The sequence below is a fragment of the Euprymna scolopes genome, chromosome 41 (genome assembly GCF_053919585.1).
Source record: "Euprymna scolopes isolate OS-2025 chromosome 41, ASM5391958v1, whole genome shotgun sequence".
In the NCBI taxonomy this organism is placed as follows: domain Eukaryota; kingdom Metazoa; phylum Mollusca; class Cephalopoda; order Sepiida; family Sepiolidae; genus Euprymna; species Euprymna scolopes.
In genome coordinates, this window is record NC_136522.1 from 75,920,585 (window position 1) to 75,942,780 (window position 22,196).

Consider the following 22,196-nt stretch of genomic DNA (forward strand, 5'->3'; position numbering starts at 1 on the left):
ATTTAATGCAGGTCCATAACAGGTGAACATCATAATAGTTCAAATCCATTAATGTTCAAATCTATAATAGTTCAAACCCATAACAACTGAACTTCATACAGGTCAAATTTATAGAAGTTCAAATTGATTCTAGTTATAATTCACCAGAGTTACAAATCGTAACAATTTAAAATCGTAATACTTCAAAATCATTAAAGTTCAAACACGTAATAGTTCAAATCCATAACAATTGAACTTCATAACAGATCCAATCCATAACAATTCAAATCCATAAAAATTGAACTCCATAACGGGTCATATCCATTACAGTTCAAATCATTAGCAGTTAAACTCCATAACAGTTCAAATCCATAAATGCTCAAATCCACAACAATTCAACTTCATAACAGGTTATATCTATAGAAGTTCAAATCGATCCCAGTTATAATTCATCATAGTTCAAAATCATAGCAGTTTAAAATCATAACAGTTAAAAATCATAAAATAAGTCTTTCCATCCTCCTTGATCTTCAAATTACTTGGTATGATGCATTGATACTGGCCCAACTACTTTTTGCGAGAAGCAGAGGGTATAGTTAGTTTTAAATTTTACAGTGTCAGATTTTTTATTCCTTGTGGTGTTCCTTTCTATCTTTTTGTTTTACTTCTGCTGAAGTTTTCATATGAGTGGTTAACGTTTGTAACTAATGTTATTCGTAGCTCTATTATTATTTTACTCACTAGGAGCAGTCACACGAACAATCATCAAAGATTTCTCTTTGAGAACAACTTGTGGTATTACCTGGAGTCTGAATGACTACAAGTCTCCTCGGATTTCCAGTACTCTCCACCACTTTTGATAACCTTTACTGATGAGTTTGCGTTTCTACAACAGCCGTTTACCATTGATTTCTCGTTGGCAGCGATTATTGGTCTTCACTAGAATTTGGGGGCAATAAGCCTCCCCAAGGTCCCAGTCCTCTTTGCACTCATCCAGCAGAGATTTGGCTAGTGCCTTCTCTCCTCAATCTTTTTATCCTCCTTGACCCTCCTCATTTATTTGGTGTAGTGCCAGTTTATGGTGACACACACAAAAAAGAGGGGAGCAGGGGCGCAGAGTGGTTTAACTTACAATTATACAGTTTCAGTTTTCATGATTCCGTGTGTTGTTGTTTTTTTGTTTTATGTTCAGTTTGTGCCTGTAGCTCATGTATGTTAATCTCCGCATTCAAGGGGTTTCCTTAATATTTCTGCAGTTTTCATTATTGTTATCCGTTGTATCTTCTCAGCCATTTCAATCTCTCCTATTCTTTTTTTCAAAATTTTTCGGTATTGTTCCTAGCGCTCCTACTATTATTGTAGTTGTTGTTGTTGTTATTATTATTGCTGGTATTGTTGTTGTTGTTATTATTATTATTATCATTATTACTATTGCTGTTATTGTTGTTATTTTTTATAATTATTACTATTGTCGTTATTGTTATTATTGCAGTTCCAAGTAAAAGCAACGGATGATGGTAATCCTAATCGATCCAGCTTTGTCCCAGTTACAATAAACGTGAAATCATCGCAAGCGATCCCAAGCTTCCAACAAACAACTTATTCCGTCACCATACCAGATTCTGAAGCTGTAAATAATGATATCATTTCTCCAAGAGTCCTGAGCTCAGGGCAAACGGTAAGAAAAATTTTCTTCGATATAATTCAATGAAACATTACATGCAGATAACACATAATTTGCATACAAATGAAATCTATATTATATTTCTCTTAGTCTGTCTTTTTGTTTGGCCGTTCCACTTTTTTTCAGAAACTATTGGACCGATCTGGCTGAAATTTGTATTTATATTGCTATAAGGTGCGGTGGACTAAATATTATGGTATCTGTTCAGTGCACAGTTAGGAATTAATAGGGATTAGCCACCATAATATCACATTTACTTTAAAGGTTTCCTTGGAAACTACTGTCCCAATCTAGCTGAAATTTCGTATGAACATTTGCTATGATAAGGTTTAGCGAACTAAGTATTATGGTATCCGTTCTATGTATAGTTAGAGATTAATGGGGACTAATATTTAATGCAAAAATGATCACAAATTAAACCATATTCAACGATCAATTTGGCATAAAGCACTCATTCAAAATCAACGGACTGTAGCTTTTGCCTGCTTTTAACAAAAAGTCTACTTCTCTGGCCTAATTATTCAAGCTTGTATGTTCATGACACTTTTTTATTTCATTTTTTTCTCTTATCTAAAATCTGTCTAAATTTGTTTACTTGAGATCTGACATTTACTTTTTAGCCCATAAAGCAAAACAGTTTAACAGTTGATCTGAGAAACTAGCTTTGAAATTCGGTTTTCGTTTTTTTTTTTCTTGTAATTTGTGTGAAAGGTTAAATAGCTTGAGTGTTGTCTTGTAATTGTATTCATTGTAATGGATTTCGTCTGTGATTTTTAGGTCAAATGCAAAACGATTGGCTACTATCCAGCACCAAGTTTCTTCACCGTTGATGAGAATACCTGCCGAGTGAAAGTGGGTCGACCTCTGAAAAGTGATGCTGCCACAACAAGATTGTACACAGTAAATAAAGCACTTTTCTTTTTAAAAATATTTTTTAAATGCAATATATCAACAACTAATTGGTCACATCTGTGATAATCTGAGCCTTCTGCTGTTGAATATATAGAGAAAAACGACATTGCTAATTAGACTTCTTAATCACACCCCGTGGTGTTTGCAAATGTACCTTGCAAACTTATACCCTATAATATTATTGTAAAAACGGTAATAAAGTAATAGGTCTGAACGTATGGGCAGTAATTAAATATCTATTCGATAATAAAGGTTACTCTCGAAAGTGGTTTAAGAAATTGAATAACTAAATGATAAATTTCATTATCAAAACAACTTCAGATCAACATATCAATATATGAACGATTTAACTGTTTTACCAATTCTCTGATTTTCCTTTTCTTTTGTAACAGCTTGGTATTGGCGCTTACTTTGTGAACAGTCCGCAACAGTTGGGCTATTGCAATGTGTCGATTACGGTGATACGTAATCCTTCGGGTCCTGTGATTATTAATCCCATTAATCGTCAAATTTCAATACCCAACACAAGACTGGCAGATACCATTGTCGTCGATGTGGATGCCACTGACTCAGATGGGGTAAGTACTAAATAATCTAGGATTACTGACGAAGTACTTAATCACATTTCAATTAATCCTGGATCTTGTTCTTTTTGATAACGATATCGTATATGCATTACTAGCTATGGCCGTCTGAGTTCGTTCTGTCTGTCCATTAGTAGCTATATTCTAATCATCAATAGGTCAGCCTGTTCACAAATAGATCAGTCTGCTCACATGTAGTTCGATTGATCCGTCTGTGAGGATGTCCATCTGTTCATGGATAAGTTGATATATTTACAGATCTGTCCGTCAGCAAGCTCGTCTGGCCATGGGTCGGTCAGTATGTCTGCAGATAAGATGGTCTCTCTTTTGGCAGGTCTTTCTGACCATTAGTAGGGCGATCTGTTTGTCGGCACGTCGTTCTGGCCGTTGGTAGGTCGATTTGTTTGTCATTAGGTTAGTCTATCTGTCGATTGGTCAGTCTGCTTGTGGTTCCACAGAAGAGATGTCGCGAGCCTGTCTCTGTTCTATTGTTATTTTCATGGCAAGTGCTTGACTGAACTCCAATCTATGGTCTCCACTTGACAAACTTCCACAAAAAGCACTCGACTAGCTACAACTGCTATATATGATTTCCCAACTCTCTATCTGTGCCTGAATGTAAACGCAGATTCCATGAATAAAGCTTCTTTTCCAGAACTGCTCACCTTTGAAATACTGTTTCGCTGGTCTGCTTCCCAGTTTAATACAACATGGTAGCCTTCAAATCTAATGTAAACAAATTCCTGTTAAGCCCTCCTCATAAATAATCAAATTCTACCCAATTTACATCATAAGTGACTACTACACCATCATCTTACATTCATTAACCCTTATCCTCAAGTGGCCTTCGGGCCTTGGTAAGTGGTAACTCCCAAGGAAAAAAAAAGGTTGGCCCATCCGATGGTAAGTCAGTCTGTTCATTAACACAGATTTGGTAACAATACTCTATGTATCGATGAATAGTCTTTTGTAGAAACATAGGACACTGGCAGGTGTGAGGAATTTTGTAGTCCGATATAATGAACCCCACCTTTGCCACAAACTGAAATTATCTTCTATGTATTTATTCCAATTCATGTTACTTCGGAATGTTAGGCCGAGGTGTGTGAATAATGGATTCTCAGAAAAGGTGCTATGACATAGTACTTCAGTTTCTTGTGACGTCTGTTGTGACATAATTTTCTTTCTCTTTCTCGTGTGTATCATTTTTGTGCTAAGCAAACAATCTGCACATGTCATTACCAACAAACACGTAGGGTGCACGTGTGCGTTTTCGCCAGTGAGCGATCAAGAGACAAATCACCAAAACAAAGTCTTTCATGCATACGTTCCTCAGTTGCTGGTCTTATTTCTCTGATCGTCATTTTTTTTCTGTGGGTTGTGACACCTCTTGGTTGTTGAGCTTCTGTTTAACTCAATACGAATCTGCTTATGCATGGAAACATAGCAGAGACTTGCTGACTTTCAAAGGTTTTATTTAGAGAAAGGTTGTTTATGGGGGGAGAGATCAATATCTAATTCTAATTGTTACGTGTGGGGAAGGGGTCAGCATGTCAGTGTTCACTTTTACGATATATCAGCCGTTTTTTTTAGGGGGGGGTATAAAAACGAAGCAGTACGTACCTTTTATATCCACTTTGCACCTAGAATAAAAGCTCTTATGCATAACAACAGAGGCAAGTCTCATTTATCTGGACAATTGGATCTTCATTTCGTTCAACGGTCGAAGTTATATACCTGCTCATCCTCAGAAAGAGGGTGGGAATTTTGCTATTGAACCTGCCATCCATCCCCCTCTTGTCGCTGCCACGAGAAGTCTTCAATCCAGAATAAATAAGCAAAATTCATATACACCAAATATATATATGCACACACACACACGCACACGCGCACACACAATAGTTGATTTAATATATCCTTTTAATTGTTGGGATTTAATGTAATTCTCTTCATTATTTTTTATTACAACAGGATCAACTGACATACTTTTTGAGTGGAAACCAAGACGTGAACAGTTTCTTGTACATAAATTCACAAGATGGAACCATTTATCTCCGGCGATCTCTTCTAGGCTCAAATATAAATCAACTTCTGGTGAGTAATAATTGTTAAGCATGCTAAATTCTGCATTTCAAGTGATTTTCAGATAATACAAATATCTTCTTAACTGTTATTACCGGAGACTAGAGTCATGTTGGAGCGAGTGCTGATTATGTGATGAATGCAGTGAGGAAAAAATTGACTACATAATGTCAGCCTTGTGTGTGAGCAAAGCAGGAAAATATTGAATAATGATGAAGCTTAAAATTGTCCGTCGATTTATCCTGAATTACAATTTATTTTTGTTTCTTATTGGTGCTTTCTTTATCAAATTAGATATGAGTGAATATATGTGCGTATGTATATACATACCTATGCATGTGCATATGTGTGTGCCTGTTTAGTATGTATTATTGTATTTGGCGAAGAATATACAATTTCTGCGTGTTGTAGTATATCGATTACTAATTTACTGTTATTTTACTTGTATTTTTTGTATTTTGTATGTTTCCTTTTTTTTTTCTTTATTCTTATTATTGTGAAAAATAATTTGATTAGGGAGTTGATGGAAGAATAATTTGTAGGGTAATCCTCACTCCCGTTATCATCATGAGTCGCGTATTCCGCTTGGTGCGGATTGTGAACTCACGTGACTTATTTTTTGCCATTCCTTCTGATCAAGGGCAAGTTAGTTGATGGACGCCCAACTGTTGAAAGATGTCCAATCAAAAACATTTTCTCTCCACTTTCTCCTTGGCTTTCCTCTGCCTCTTTTTGCCTTCCAACATACCATCAAAGCATAACTTTGACAGGCCAGTGGTTGAGCGTTTGACATGGCCAAAAAGTTTAAGGGTTTTACTTTTGATTTTATACAATAGAGGGGGCAGGGAAGTAGTTTGACGGAGAGTGAATATTTTGTTGTTGTTTTGTTCTTTTTTTCGATCAGGCGATGTCCCGTAATAGGACGCATTACGTGATTTTGAAACACTTCAATGCGACTGGCTAGTTGTTTAGTCCATGCGATACAAGCAAGGCCATATAAAACTACTGGGATGACATAAATTAAATAAACTTTTACTTTAACAGTTATCGGCACCTTTTTTGATCTTAGAATGGTGCTGTGTTTTTTAGAAAGCCACCCAACCTAGCCCGATTCTGTTTCAATGTCGTCTCGTGATCACCGGAGAAAGTCAGTTTATGCCCTAAATAAATGGATTGGATAACCTGTTTGATGGGTTTACTGTGAATTACTAAGGTCACCGCTGGCCAACTTCTAGCTGTCATGATTTCTAAATTCATCATCGTCATCATCATCGTCGTCATCATCATCGCATTATCATCGTCATCATCGGCATCATTGGCATCATTATCATCATCATTGCCATCATTGTCATTGTTATCATTATCGTCATCATTGTCATCGTCATCATTGTCGTCATCGTGATCGTCGCATCATCATCATCATCATCATCATCAACGGCAGCAGCAGCAACAGTAGTAGTAGTAGTAGTAGTAGTAGTATTAGTAGTAGTAGAAATAAAAACGTCTTGATACAATGCAATTTTTTCTGGAATCCTTTTCTTTTATATCCTTTTGATTTGAATATCCTTTCAGCCAACTGTGACAGTAACGGACAACGGACAACCCCCTCGCTCAAACACCATCAACTTGAATATTATAGTCCAAAATGTTCCCTTACCGAAATTCCCAAGAAATTATACGGCAACTGTGAATGAGGGCATTGCTGACAACGTTTTCGTGCTGAACGTTAATGCTACTGTACCTAATCTTGTAAGTAGAATTTTGTCTTCTCATTCTCTCTCTCTCTCTCTCTCTCTCTCTCTCTCTCTCTCTCTCTCTCTCTCTCTCTCTCTATCTCTCACTCTTTCTACCTTTTTCTCTTTATTTCCCTCACTTCTATCCTTCTACCTCTTTCTCTTCCTCCCCTTACTCTCTATAAAGACACATTGTCTCATTCAGCATCCCCCATCCTATTTTTGTATTCAACTAATACCCATCTCTCTATCCCTTTCAAATACACACTTTTTCACTCACAAAATATATTAAAATCTATGCACCATATATATATATATATATATATATATATATATATAACTACTTCATTTATTCGCATAAATTTAATATACGAAAGTATAGATTTATGCGTAAACTTTAAGTATTTACTTCAAAAGTGCTCAATACGTAGGTAGAGCTAGTTAGTAATTTATAAAATATATATGGCGATTAAGCTACACTGAATATTCTGCGTTTCATCCAACTATAGGATTCGTCAGGCTTATGCGCATAAGCCTGACGAATCCTATAGTTCGATGAAACGCAGAATATTAAGTGTAGCTTAATCGCCATATATATTTTATAAATTACTATATATATATATATATATATATATATATATATATATATATATATATATATATTAGAATAATACCTGTTTTTTCAGTTGGATTAAAATAAATTCCTTACGAAGATTAAAATCCAGATATAATGCTACTTGTGGGAATCTATGAATAAAAATAATAAAACTCCCAACCGGATGTTGATTCGTCGACTGTTACATGTAAAGTGAACAAAAGCGTGTGTCTGCGCAACGGCTCCACGCATCTTTCCGCTGAGAAAAAGAAAAATAGTAGAAATTAATCCGACCAGTGGGAAGCGTGCGCCCTTAAAGTAAAGTATGAACAGCCGGCAGTTTGCGGGAGTCGGTTGGGATAAATAAATAAATAGTTGAGGTGTTGAGAGGGAGAGAAGAAAGAAGAGGGACCCAGCAAGCAAGAGACGGATATCGCGAGAAAAAGATCCACTTTCAAAGTTAAAGTCGAAAATACTTCTCTACTACAAAACCATCAAAACTGAAGAAAAGATAACCCCCCCCCTTCTCCGATAAAAAAGGAATAAATACCTTAAAAAACAATCGTCTTTCAATTCCTTTCTTTCTCTTTCTTTCCAAGTATAAAACTTGACTTTTTTAATATTCAAATTTTAACCAAACTTTTATCGTGCAAAGAAGCTATCCAACTATTCTGTAGATGCAGCATTGCACCAAATAATAGATGAAGACTCAATCCCTATCGGGTTCTACTCACGAAAGCATACGAAGATAACCAATAAAGTTGTTATTTATTGTTAAAATGAGAGATGTATTCTTTTCTTATTTCTACTTATTAAACCTTATTTCTAGAATCCTCATTCTACTTTTGATCAAATCTATTCTAGAAAATGTTTACTATTTAAGATTTAAGGACGGGTAATCTAATATATTATAAATTATTTAGAAAATGGACAATTCCGTTCATGCTATGTTTTGTACAAATTTCTATGTGCCTTTTCTTTCTTTTTTTCAGAACAATATCGCCTATAAAGTTATTGGAGACGGATCTGCTCCAACGTTTTTTAGAGTTGATAATAGCGGAAACGTTTACTCCCGAGGAAATCTGAAAACTGACCAATCGACACAGTACAAGGTTTGTGAGATATTTTTTCTTTTACAACGTAAACATTTAGCGTGGAGCCTTGTTTGGGTAGGACAATTTTGGAGAAAGCGATGCCTGGGAGGATGTAGATGCTGGCTTGTATAGTATATAGGCGATGCTTGCATCTTTGGTAATGTATTAAGATCTACAATTAAAAACATAGGTGGCCAAGCAGAATAATGGACAAAAATTGCAGTTCATACTATTAATCAATATTTTCCTCATCTTTCAGCTGACAATCATTCGATCTCATTAATTTTTGCCCACGGGTGGCTATCGGCCTTGATAAGTAGTGACCCAATAGTAAAACATATTTTTTTAATCACTAATACTCTTTATATATCCGAACTATGACTTACATACTATTCTTAAAATGCTAAAAATCCATTATACAATTAACTTCCGTTTTATTTTTTAAATATTGCTTTAATAAATAATTATCCTGATGTCTCTTGTACATTTGTCTGATTCGTGTAATATACAAAGTTTGAAAATTTGAGACTTTATTATACAGTGTGTACATAATGATATTTCTTCTTTTTTACAGCTCAGAATCGAAGCTTATGACCCCAGCTCCCCAATACATAAAGACACTACCTTCGTCACCATAAACGTGAGACGCAATATAAATGCACCTGTTTTTACGCAACCGGTATACATCATCAATCTTGATCAATCAACACAACCCGGTAGTAACGTAGGTAGAATCGTGGCGACCGACGCTGATCAGGTATGATTTGTCTTTTTTTTTCTTTTTTTTTCTTTTTTTCTTTAACGATTCTCTGTGTGTGTGTGTGTGTGTGTGTGTGTGTGTGCGCGCGCGCGCGCTTTACATCCAGAAGAGTTAGGGTTAGGGTGGGTGCTTGATCATTTAATTACATTCACCAATTATCAGAATTAACATGGGATTTTTATTTCAAACTGTTGTGGCGGAACTAACTTATGTTATCTCCTAATAGGTTATTCCAATCTTAATAAATACGGGAAGACTAAGCCGTAATGTGTCAGTCGATCTCTGGTACTTGTACTGGACTGGTGACTGAAGTGTGGTGTCTGCTTAGATGCTGCACTCAGATTAATTGTCCTTAATCAATGGAGGGGGAAACCCTTCTATACTAAGGCAATTTTATTTTTGCAAACTCCCCTTTTGAGGGGAGCTCGTTATTTCCCACATTAAACTGACTTTGCGTCAAATTTTGTTTCGTGAGAAACAAATAAATAACCAGTCGACATCCGATTGCGCTAGTATACTGGACTGGTGGTTGAAGTGTGATGTTTGCTCAGATGCTGCACTCAAATTAAATTGTCCTTAGTCAATGGATTGGGAAAGCCTTCTATACTAAGGCAATTTTATTTTTGTAAACTGCCAGAGTGCCCCCTTTTAGGAGAGCTGGGTTTCTCCCACATTAAAAACGACCATGTCACATTTTGTTTTACGTGGGGAAGCAAATAGGTTTTAGCCGATATTCGCTTTGCTTTGCAACCCTTTAACAGGCCTATAACACAAACATAAATCAATTCCAGAACTAAAGCATGTATAATAAGTAAAGATTTAGTGTAATAACTGAATCAATGGATATTGGTATATTCCAGAATGAATTGCGTTTTTTTTTTAAACACTATTAATATTCCATATTATATTCAAAATAAAATTCAAGTCATTCATATGTGGTAATCCATAATTTTCAATGTGGTAGAATCATTTGAGAAGTCCTTTAAATAACTCGATATTCGTGCAGGCAAACTACTGGAATGAATTAACTGAAAAGCAGGGTTTTGTGTGTACTTTTTGCCGATACAATTCTTCTGCACTTAATTTATATTAAATTGATATACATTTTGTCCTTTCATTGGATTTTAGAATTGTTCCTGTATCCTCATTCTTTCAACATGAAGTATCCATTTTTACACCATCACTTCAATTTTAATTTTCAATTTATGTGCTTAATAAGCAAAATTTATAACTACTGATCTCATCTTGAGTGTTATTTTTACAACGTTTCACAAGGTCCTATGGCGTAATGGATAGAGTACTTGCTAAAATTCAGTTGTAAAAGTTACACTTCTGGCGGTTGAAGGTTCAATCGTCAGTGTGAGCGACAGTCAAACTACAATTGCGAATTACTTAGGATTTTTACACAGTCATGGATGATGGAATTAAATAAACAGCTTCGTTCAAAATTCCATGTAGATTACCGAGTTTGACAGATATTCTAAATAAGGTCGCAGTTTATATCGACCGAAGGATCTTGAAGATAACATTCAAGATGAGAACAATGATTTGGAGAATCAAACTAATCCAAATAATCATTCCTCATCTCAAAATTTCAGAAAAGTAATGGATGTTTGCTTAATTTAGTGCTCAAAATAGTTGATCAACATTATAGATGGTAATATGTATGAATCCGTATTAAGCTGAATGTGTAAACTTCATTTGATTTTTTCTTTGTATTCTCCAGGACACTCTCAGTTATTACAGTGTGGGTCCTACTGCATGCACCAATCTGTTAATGGTCAACCAGAACACCGGAGACCTTATTTTGGTCGGAAAGGTGCCATCGTCGGGCACAGTTTTAACCGTAAGTAACATTTTACTTGAATGCATTAATCTAGGCAACAAGTTATGAACACCGTCATCGAATCTGTTTTCCTGCGTGCAAGCTTTATACATTTCATTGAGGTGATTTAGGAACATAGTGTTAGGAAGATATTAGCGTGCAGCTCTCCTCCTCACTCTCCGCTATGAGTAAAACAATAACTTACATTCAGTGAACTGTTTACAATCAGTATTAAGCTTAAATATTAAGTCCAAAGCATTATAGGTAGTCCAAAATGAGTCCTTGGAAAGCTGATCCGGGTAAGTTGGCAGTATTCCAATATAAAACGCCTTGAAGATAAAACTCCAGTACAAAGTTCCAAGGTAAGATAATCCTCAAAAATATCCTATGTTGAGAATCCATCTGAAAACGCTCGAAAACAAACACTTATTTAGAGTTGTTGGTTAAAATAAACCTCACGAACCTTTCAGATGTTGGTAATCGATCTGAATAACTCATATGTGAAAACATATCATAAAAGCTTTTGAAGGTGCAGTATGTTTTCAAGAAGGGTGAACAATAGATGAGTTGGGAATTAGTCCTCGCGCGAAAGAGCAAGACAAAAATGTTTTAAATAATAATAATAATAATAATAATAATAATAATAATAGAATAACAATAACAAAGACTTTCGTTTTGTTGCAATTTAAAAACATTATCTTTCATCTAGCAATTAATAATATAGATATAATATTTTCAATGATTTTTTTTAAAGGTGCAACACAATGTACATTACATAAAATAAATCCAAGGTAATTGTTTTATTCAATTTAAATTAAATTTTTATACTTTACTTTGTAAAATTTATAAAAGTGCACTTTGAAGATATATAAATTTCAAATTGAATCTTGTACCTTTATTTTTAATGCCTATAGTAATAACATTTTATTTAACCATTTTCATGCCGTGGATGAAATGCTTTTCTAACTTTTCTAAGCAGAGAGGAAAATTTTAAACTCTGATGAAAACCTCTACCTCCTTCTGAGTATATTGGTCAAGTTGAAATTCATGTGCAATTCAAAAGAGTTAAAAGCATAGAGTTTGTATTAAAACATGAGGATGGCAAAGAAATCGATGGAGAAATTCCAAAAGAGCTCGGTCAAGTCCAGAATAAAAGTAAAATGAAATATGCAAAATGATTTTTTAAATTTAAACTAATATATATATATATATATATATATATATATATATATATAAAATAAAAAGACAGTAAAAAAAAGTGGATCTGATAACTTAATAAAATTCTATGTAACTTTGCTCCTCAACTTTTTAATTTATATATATATAGATAGATAGATAGACAGATAGATAGATATCTTTTTAATTATTGTTTTATTTTGTTAAAATATGTTGCTATGTTTTCACCAGTGCCGGTTTAATCACTAGTAATATTTATAAAATATCTGATATTTCATCTAATAAAATGTAATCTATATTTTCGCATTTGTTTTAGTGTACTATGGGAGTAAGAGATAACCGACAGCCGTTCAGTAAGTCAGCCACAACAACAGTTAGTGTCAGAGTGTCCAGCGTTCAGAACCCACCAATCTTTTCTGCGACTGACTATCGAGCAACGGCAAAAGAAAGCGACCCTGTACAGACGATATTGACCAGAGTAACCGCCACACGCTCACCACCTCAAGTAAGAATTTTTGTTTTTGTATGTTTGTGTTTGTATGTTTTATTTTCTGCATATTATTGAATGATGTTTGTTGCAGTAGCTTTACAATGAGGAACTGATACACAACTGTGCAATAGTGTGAAACAGGTCATTGGTGTACCTCAAGGTACTGATGCACACCTGTTGGTTAATGGGCTGGAAGACAGATTTTAGTACAGGCGAATGAGTGCATCACAACTGTTATTTATTAACAAAGACAACCTTTCCGATTTCAGTATGACAAGTGTGATATCAGTGAAGGCGCATGGCGGGGGGGGGTGCTTGACAGTGAAGAAAAATGTGTCAATTAGTCCTTGCCCTGTGACTCTCCTGTCTTTTGTCGTTGTTTGCTGAATATTCCACCGCGGTCACATATTAAATTTGTCGCATAAAAACTCACATTTCTTAAACTTTTCTTCTGAAAATTTGGTTTATTTTTATTTTAAAAGAAAATTGTAAATTAACGAAAGTTGAAATTTATATACAAAAGCCAACCCAAAAATTGTCTTACGATATTGGGGAAACAACAATTCAATAAATAACAGCAAATAATAGTTAATTAATAAAATGTCCTTTTGCAAAACCAATATGCAACTAAAAATAGATAGAAATGATTCATTACGATTTTTATTATTTTCAGGGAAATATAGTGTACGAGGTTGTTGGAGAGTATCCCGCGGATATGTTCTTTGATGTTGACAAGAACACGGGTGATGTATCTGTGAAAAAGGATCTACGTTTAGACAATCTACGTCAATCTGTATATACGGTAAGTGAACACAACTGAGTAATCCATAGCGGTTTCAGTATTATCACTATATCTATCTTGATTTAGTATATTATGTATTACATATATTATATCATGCATATATATGATACTAGCAGATGTACCCGACGTAGCCCGATATTAAATGTAATTTTAATTTTTTTTTTTTTTTTTAAATGAAGTAAAAAAAACGAAAAGAAAGTGAGACATGTGCATGCGAGTATTATGGGTTTTCCAAACGGTTCACTTCTTGTAAGTAAAAAAAAAATACTCGAGTTGAGATCGAAACCAAAACCTAAAGACAGTGAGTCAAGTACAATGACCCTTAGGCTAGCTTGCTACGATATTTAAACAGTGTTTTCTAACCTACTTATTCTTAACATAAGGAAGTTTTCATGTGAATGAATCGTGTATGCGCAGTCGTGAAACATTTGACAAACAGATTAAAAATCCGATGACCTCCAAGTACCACTTTTTTCAGTTTTGACCCCTTAGCAACCTTTCTTTTTTTTTCAGATAAAAACTGATTAAAAAGTTTTTCACATGTCTGATTACTCTATATACCAAATTTAAAGCCTGTAGATCAAAAAATTTTTAGTATATAGGTTGAGAGTTGTCCTCACACACACATACACACACATTCTCACTTTTATAAATATATAGATAATACATCTTATATATCTCTCAGTCGTAAGTATGTCACTTTGCTTCCGGCGATTTTTATGGATGACTCTGTTCTTGAAGAGAAATCGACTCTGAAAATTCTTGGTCTTTCTTTCTCACACACACACCTACACTTTTTTTTATATATTGATGAATGACAAAAGTTTATATTCTAAATTTCAAGGTGTTGATCATATTTCTTTTACATTGAGATGCATAATTTTTGACTGCACCTGTTTCATAGCGCAGAATCATTCGTGTAATTATTATATCCATTTTTTAATTTATTCCATCCTTAACTCATCAGAAGAAAAAGAACTTATCAACTTTAAAAGAAAATAAAGGAAAGGGCGCATGATTACAAAATTCCAATATATATATAATCATAATCTAGTAATTTAAATTTTACGATGTGAAACGGTTAAATTTCACATGTAGAATTTTTATTTTATGCAAGACAAAGAATACATTTCAATTAAGTATATCTCCTTATCATATAGGTTTTCGATGTTTACCCATCTCCTCAGAGGAAATGCAATAAACATAGAAAATCATAATTAAAAGTTTTTAAAGTTTTTAAACCATAGAGGAAGGGAAATTAAATTTTTTTGCCATTTTTGTTAATTATCTCTGTTATTAATTTAGTTGTTGTTATTTTTTAAATATTGCTTTTATTTATTTTGTAGTTGAAAATCAGTGCATACGATACCAGCCAACCAAGCGCTAAGTCCACAACGAATGTTTTTATAACTGTTACTCGCAATGCAAATGGGCCAGTGTTCAATCCACCTTCCGTCAGCATTAACATTCCGGAATCGACCTCAGAAAACTCCTACGTGCATCGCATTAACGTCACTGATGCAGAGAGTGTAAGTATTTCGGTAATCTAGTTAACAGCCAAGAAATCAAAAATAAAATAGAAGTTATTACTAATCACTTTTACCAAACGCATCAAAATTTTATCTGTATACATTCAAGGTATGAAAACTGTAAGATTTATCTATATCCATCGTATATTTGAATGAATAATGCAAATTTTTTTTCTATTTTTCACACTAATATCACAATAAGAATAGCTTACCAAAACGGCTTACAAGTAGCTGTTTTACTTTTGGAATGAATTCAATTATTTATACGAAAGTGCATTTTTACCTAAATGCGAGTTGGGAATAATTTTCCCTTTGACCAATTTGATACCCCCAAATGGGGAGCGGCATATGTATTGTTTTTTTCTTAATATATATATATATATATATATATATATATATATATATATATATATATATATATATATATATATATATACGAGCAAACAATTAATAAAACATGTTAAAAAACACTTTGAAAAAGAGTTAAAAACATATTTAATCTGAAAAGGAAACACTTGATAAGTGGATAGTCCTTAATCTGCGGAGTTTCGAAGAAATACTTTCCTTCTCATCAGAGGGTAGAAATTAGCAAAATGCAGGATCGGATTTATAAATATTAATTCTTTAATTTTTATATTATACTTTAATTTTACCATCTTGGATCATTTTGGTAAATTTAATTGTAATTTTTATTTTATTGTTATATATATATATATATATATATATATATATATATATATATATATATATATATATATATGACAACTTACTTAGTTCATGTTCTGCTGTTCCTTCTCATTTCAAAGAATATGGAATGTAACTTGCTACTAAACACACACACAAATATATATATATATATATATATATATATATATATATATATATATATATATATATATATATATGTCTCCTAGCGACAGCATCTAAGGTTTTCCTTGATCTAGCAAAAGTAACAGGGAGTAAGTTCTGTACTATAGGGAGGGTGATGAACTGTCTTGACTTTAAATAGTCTGTGATAAAGATGGAGTTGTGGATTGGTGCATTTGCACAAATCTTCCGCATCTTCATTTCTTCACAAATAATTGTGTGTACAGTTCCCACACTGACATCAAACTGTGTACTTATTGTCTCTATAGACACACGACGGTCCTTATCCATAAAATTCTATATTTGACCTATCAACTTTGGTGTTCTAACTTTCTTAATCCTCCCACACATTTCATCATCCCTCACAGATTCCCTGCCCTCCTTGAATCTTTTATGCCACTCAAAACTAATGCTCGTTTCATATAAAATGGTCCAAAAGCAGTTTGAAGCATTCCATACGTTTCTGTAGCATTTTTTCCCATGTTTAAAACATAATTTTATTGCCTATCGTTCTTCTAAAGTGTCGTCACGTCCAGATTGCATTTTTGAAATTCACCAGCTGTGACATTAGGCTTTAGTAGGGTGTATTCCAATTCCTGCTGTAGCTGTCCATTTTAACCTGAAATCATAAAAATTGGTCAGTCATCTCATAAGATGTATAGCAATTACTGAATTTTCAGGAGTCTACAATAATTTTAAATGTCTGTACAAAAAAGTCTGGAAACATATTTAAGGCACCTCGTAGTTACTATTTTATTTTCCTATTTATTTGTTTTTATCTACTCTTTTTCTTACAGAAATTTGTCACTTGTGAAATCATCAGCGACCAATTGTCGATGCAGTATTTTGAAATCGAGGCAAACACTTGTTTATTGAAATTAAAGAAGAGCTTGCTGACAGATCCAGCAAAAACAAGTACATTTGCGGTAAGTTCTACTCATTTCCCTTTTCTATCCTCTACTGCTCTCTCTTCTATCATCATCGTCGTCGTTGTCGTCATCGTCGTCGTCATCGTCATCATCCTCGTCGTTCAAACTCCTCAGCTTAACATTCACAGGCAACATGAATTGGAATAAATACATTGAGGACATTGCCAAGGCTGCTGCAAAGAAGGATTGTTCCATCTACCATACTAGTAAACTAGTAACACCTGACTGCATCCTATATCTCTACAAAGCCACTCTTCACTTATGCATGTAGCATTGTTGCCACATCTGAGTCGATGCATATACCACTAGGCTCTCCTTCTTAGACAGGGTCCAAAAAGAGTCTGAAATCTAATAGGTCCTGCTGCACTATTGGCCAAGCTCATATCACTGTCCTATTGCTGCAATGTTGCATCTCTATGCCTGTTTTATAAATACTTTAATGGAATGTGCTCTGATGAATATTTTTAAAGGGCGCTGTCACACTCCTCTAATGACACTGGTTATTTCTCTCACTCTGTCTTTGCGCCATTTGACGTCACATGCGTCCACATCAATTCACACTGCTGAGTAAAATTAACTGTCAACTTTGATGATAAGTTGATCCAGCTTGAACTTCCATTTTTTTTTTTTTGTTATTTTCCCCCAAACGAAATGTTATACTAACAGATCAACTCACCCAATATTTAACTTTTATTATCTTTTCCTCTCAAATCTATCCTTATCACGTACTTCCATGTTTTTTTCTTGGCATTCCCCTGCCAATTCACGTGCAAATATTCTGGTTGCTATTTTTATTGTTGTGTTTTTTTCTCCAGATGACCATCAGAGCAAGTGACAACGGCAAACCAACACCTCAGTTCAGTAATGGTTTTATCACTGTAAATGTTTTACGTACTGTTGTTCCTGTATTCATAAACTTGCCCAGTATTAAGACAATACCAGAATCTACTATTAGAGGAGATTTTGTATATACAGTGGCTACAGCACCGCCAGCATCTGTAAGTATCTTTTTGGTATTCTTGTACACTAGCGGAACACTGTAGATATTCCACAGTGCTTTCCATGCCAACCTGTATAATTTTTCTTGTGAAACAATGCCTTTCTTTCAGGGTAAATACTAAGAAGAAATGATTTTTCTTCTTCTGTAAAAATAATTGCTATTGTAAGCTTAATTTTCTTTCAATAAAAAAAACAATATATATATATATATATATAAATATATATATATATATAAATACATATATATATATATATATATATATATATATATATATATATATGTATATATATATACATCTGATATTTTAACCCACACCTTCAGTCTTCGTCACTTCTCAATGATTTTACAATTGACTACCGCTGCTGGTTTCATTTAAATTTTGTACCTTTTCTAATTTCTCCGTTTTCTCACTATCATAAATATTTATTTCTGTGAAATCTGATGAAATTATTGGATCATTAACACGATTTTGGTAATCGAAACATGTTTAACCAAGCATATTAAAAGCGGTAGTAAAAACATATTTTCCTCTACAGCAGTATTGAGCATTTCTTCATAGTTTTAACAACGTTATTTTTTTTTAAGTTTTATATATGTATGGACATGGCTTAGATGATAATGAATAAGCCTGGGGGCTAAATATTTTAGTTTCGATTCTAACTGATGGTAACCAAGTCATATTTTGAAATTACTACTATATATTTGGTACAATATAATAATCAACAGAGAATTGGCTCTATAATAATAAATATAAAATGTGCATAAATTAAAATATATAATTTAAGCGGATTTTACAAATGGGCAAAGCCAGGCAACTACTACTATATATTAGGTACAATATAATAATCAATAGAGATCTAGCTCTATAATAATACATACGAAATCTACACAAATTAATATATTATATTTAAGTATATTTTAGAACCAGGCAATGCTCGTCGGCCTGCTAGCATATATGTGTGTGTGTGTGTGTGAGTGTGTGTGTGTGTGTGTGTGTGTGTGTGTGTGTGTATTATATATATATGTGTGTGTGTGTGTGTCTGCATGTGTGTGAATATATATTTATTGATATACTTTTATGTATATATATATGTATATGTGTGTATATGTATATATGTGTGTATATGTATGTATGCATATATATATATGTATGTATGTATATATGTGTATGTGTATATATGTGTGTATATATATGTATGTGTATATATGTGTGTGTATATATATGTATGTGTATATATGTGTGCATATATATATGTATGCATGTATATATATGTGTATGTATATATGTATGTATATATATGTATATATATATGTATGCATGTATGAATATATATATATGTATATATATGTATGTATGTAGGAATATATATTAATATATATATATGTATGTATATATATGTTTGTGCATATGTGTGTGTGTGTGTGTGTGTGACGTTGATACACTAAGCGCACATACATGTGAAGTGAATTTCTTGTAAATATATTAATACAAACATAAAATATTTCGATTTTTGTACTTTTATTTCCAGGGCAATATCGTGTACGAAATCGTTGGTGACCAGACGGCTAAAACCTACTTCGTAGTGGATCGCCTCAATGGTGAAGTTCGTGCGAATGCAAATCTGCAAAATGATCCACTCCAAAACACTCAGTACAATGTAAGCTACCAAAATTCTCATTGTTGAATTCTATTATGTATATATACAGGATGTTCAGAAAATCAAAGCCATAATGCTTGGTTTCGTAGTTATATGCTATTGAAAATAAATGTGGATTAACATTAACATTTTATTGTAAACATTTTACATGTGCAGCATGTGTGATAGTGAACTTCTACGTGTACGTATAATAGGAGAAAACTTGAGTGCCTACTGGAGAGAAACTGAATGCCTATTACACACTATCCTTGGATGTCTAAGATCTCGCTGTACAAGGGTTTGTCAGGACAACGTGGCATGAGATACTTCTCGCTACAAATAAACCTTGACTGAATATTCAAAATAACATATTATCTGCAGCCCAAATAAAATCCCTGCAATATGGTTACACTACACTGGTTTAAATAAGGATTGGTCCATCTTCTCTGAGTGAGGTTGCCTCCACAAGACCAGATGAATTCTTGTCTTGAAATCCAGTAAGACTTAGTGACCAAAAGAAAGATATACTATAACATAGTTAACTGGTCAATAAGTAAGCAGAAAATTATATTCCCAACTTCTTTATTGGCTCAACGTTTAAGAGATAAAAGAGAACTGTGAAGTCTTATTCTAGCATCTATGCTTCTTAAATAGAGATCAAGTGTTAGCCCCAGGAAGAGGGATCCTTCATTTTTGAGAACTTTGACAAGTAAAATAAAACAAAAAAAGAGAAAATAGATAAACACTATCTCTATGAGAGAATGACTGGAAAAAGAAGTCTGGGCCTGATCTTGTCACATACACCAATAAAACCATGAAAGGTGACACCAAACAAAAATGACATGGGGCTCTGAAGAAAAATCTGAGCGTCATCTTTGATAACCAACATAGTGAACCCGATTGGCAACCTTTAAAAGTTGATTCTTCTTATTGCAGGTAACAGATTACAGAAGACCAACTACAGCACAAACCCAACAAAATCACACAGACAAAGAAATAGATCACAAAAGAAAATAGATCAGTAGCAAAGCACTATTACTAAGAGCACTTTTTTCTTCCTTGACTGGGTTCAAAACTGGCTTCAAAATCTAGTAGGCAAAATCGTTTTCTTCTCCTTTCAAGCTCTTTCTCACAGAAGAAACGTTGAAAGCCCTATCATTATTTTCATGACAGGTGCTCGACTGAGCTCCAATGTATGATCCTCTCTGTACAACATTTACAATAAACACTCATATAGTTACAAGAACTATCAACAATTTCCCCTACTCCTTATCTATGCCTAAAACTAAACACAAAATTCATAAACAAGGTTTCTTTCCTAAAACTGCTCGCCAGTGAAATTTATATAGCAGGGATAATTCCCAACTGACTAGAGTATGGTGGCGTTCAAGTTCAGTGTAAACAAATTCTTGTTGAGTGTTTTCTTAAGTAATTACATTCTACCCAATTTCCTTCACTACAGATCATTAATGTTGTCTTACCGACCACCGGACACTCATTAACTCTTATCCTCGAGTGGCTTTCAGGCCTTGATGTGGTGCTTCCATTGTAAAAACACATAAAAAGGTTCCTTTACACATGTACACCATATTCCTGATGTTGTATATACAGGGAACATAAAGTATTTGAATGCATTCATTGTTTTTATCATACCACAAATATTGTTTCACTTTATGCTTTCTATATTTTAGAATTATTAATGGCAGTCGCTATAATTACACAACAAATGAAGAGGTACTCGATTATCGTAACTATGAAGTCTGGATATAGCAATTTAAAAATAGAACCATTTTAAAAGATATTTTGTTTACAAAGTTCGCAAAGAGTGAAAGGTCCAAGATGGAAAAGTATCACAATTACCAAAACGTAAGAAACAACACCTGTATTTGTCCGGCAAGTACAGCAGTACAGCACTACAGCACACTGTTGGTGGCAATCCTCGAAAATCATAATTTTTAAATAAGTTGTTGCTGATGCATTATTTATTTAGAAGAAAGCTTTGCAAGTAAGAGAAACAAAAGTACAAATCAAATTATCTTCTTTACCATAATTGATGAATCACATTATTTTCCTACACTCTAACTGATTATTGGTTAATCCGATTGTCTCCCTTACAAAATAATTGATGAATCCGGTTGTCTTACAAAATAATTGATGAATTCGATTATCTCCCTTACACGATTATTGATTAATCCGATTGTCTCCCTTACAAAATAATTGATGAATCCGATTGTCTCCCTTACACGATTATTGATTAATACGATTGTCTCCCTTACACAATAATCGATTGTTTCTTTTACACGATAATTGATAAATTCCATGATATCCCTTACATTATAATTGATTAATCGGATTATCGCCCGGGCGCCAAAATTGATTAGTCATATAGACTATTAAGATTTTACCTCTGTTATGTAACATTTCGACCTCTCATGATGGATACGATCCCTCTCATGATGGATACGATTCCTTTCAAACGATAATTTAGTGAACCAATGAAATCATCACGATAGTAACA

The 22,196-nt window shown here is 33.7% G+C and overlaps 1 protein-coding gene across 1 annotated transcript in view; it reads left to right on the top strand.

The window, feature by feature from the left end:
* LOC145266635 (uncharacterized) overlaps positions 1 to 22,196 on the top strand; it is a 471,019-nt gene that overhangs the window by 373,008 nt on the left and 75,815 nt on the right. Inside the window, exons 140-153 of the mRNA XM_080122558.1 lie at positions 1,472 to 1,657; positions 2,441 to 2,563; positions 2,968 to 3,153; positions 5,131 to 5,253; positions 6,814 to 6,990; positions 8,562 to 8,681; positions 9,238 to 9,420; positions 11,150 to 11,269; positions 12,741 to 12,929; positions 13,588 to 13,716; positions 15,063 to 15,245; positions 16,910 to 17,038; positions 17,857 to 18,039; positions 19,571 to 19,699. Coding sequence (XP_079978684.1) covers positions 1,472 to 1,657; positions 2,441 to 2,563; positions 2,968 to 3,153; positions 5,131 to 5,253; positions 6,814 to 6,990; positions 8,562 to 8,681; positions 9,238 to 9,420; positions 11,150 to 11,269; positions 12,741 to 12,929; positions 13,588 to 13,716; positions 15,063 to 15,245; positions 16,910 to 17,038; positions 17,857 to 18,039; positions 19,571 to 19,699 — 2,160 coding nt within the window. The remainder of the gene's footprint in view (positions 1 to 1,471; positions 1,658 to 2,440; positions 2,564 to 2,967; positions 3,154 to 5,130; positions 5,254 to 6,813; positions 6,991 to 8,561; positions 8,682 to 9,237; positions 9,421 to 11,149; positions 11,270 to 12,740; positions 12,930 to 13,587; positions 13,717 to 15,062; positions 15,246 to 16,909; positions 17,039 to 17,856; positions 18,040 to 19,570; positions 19,700 to 22,196) is intronic.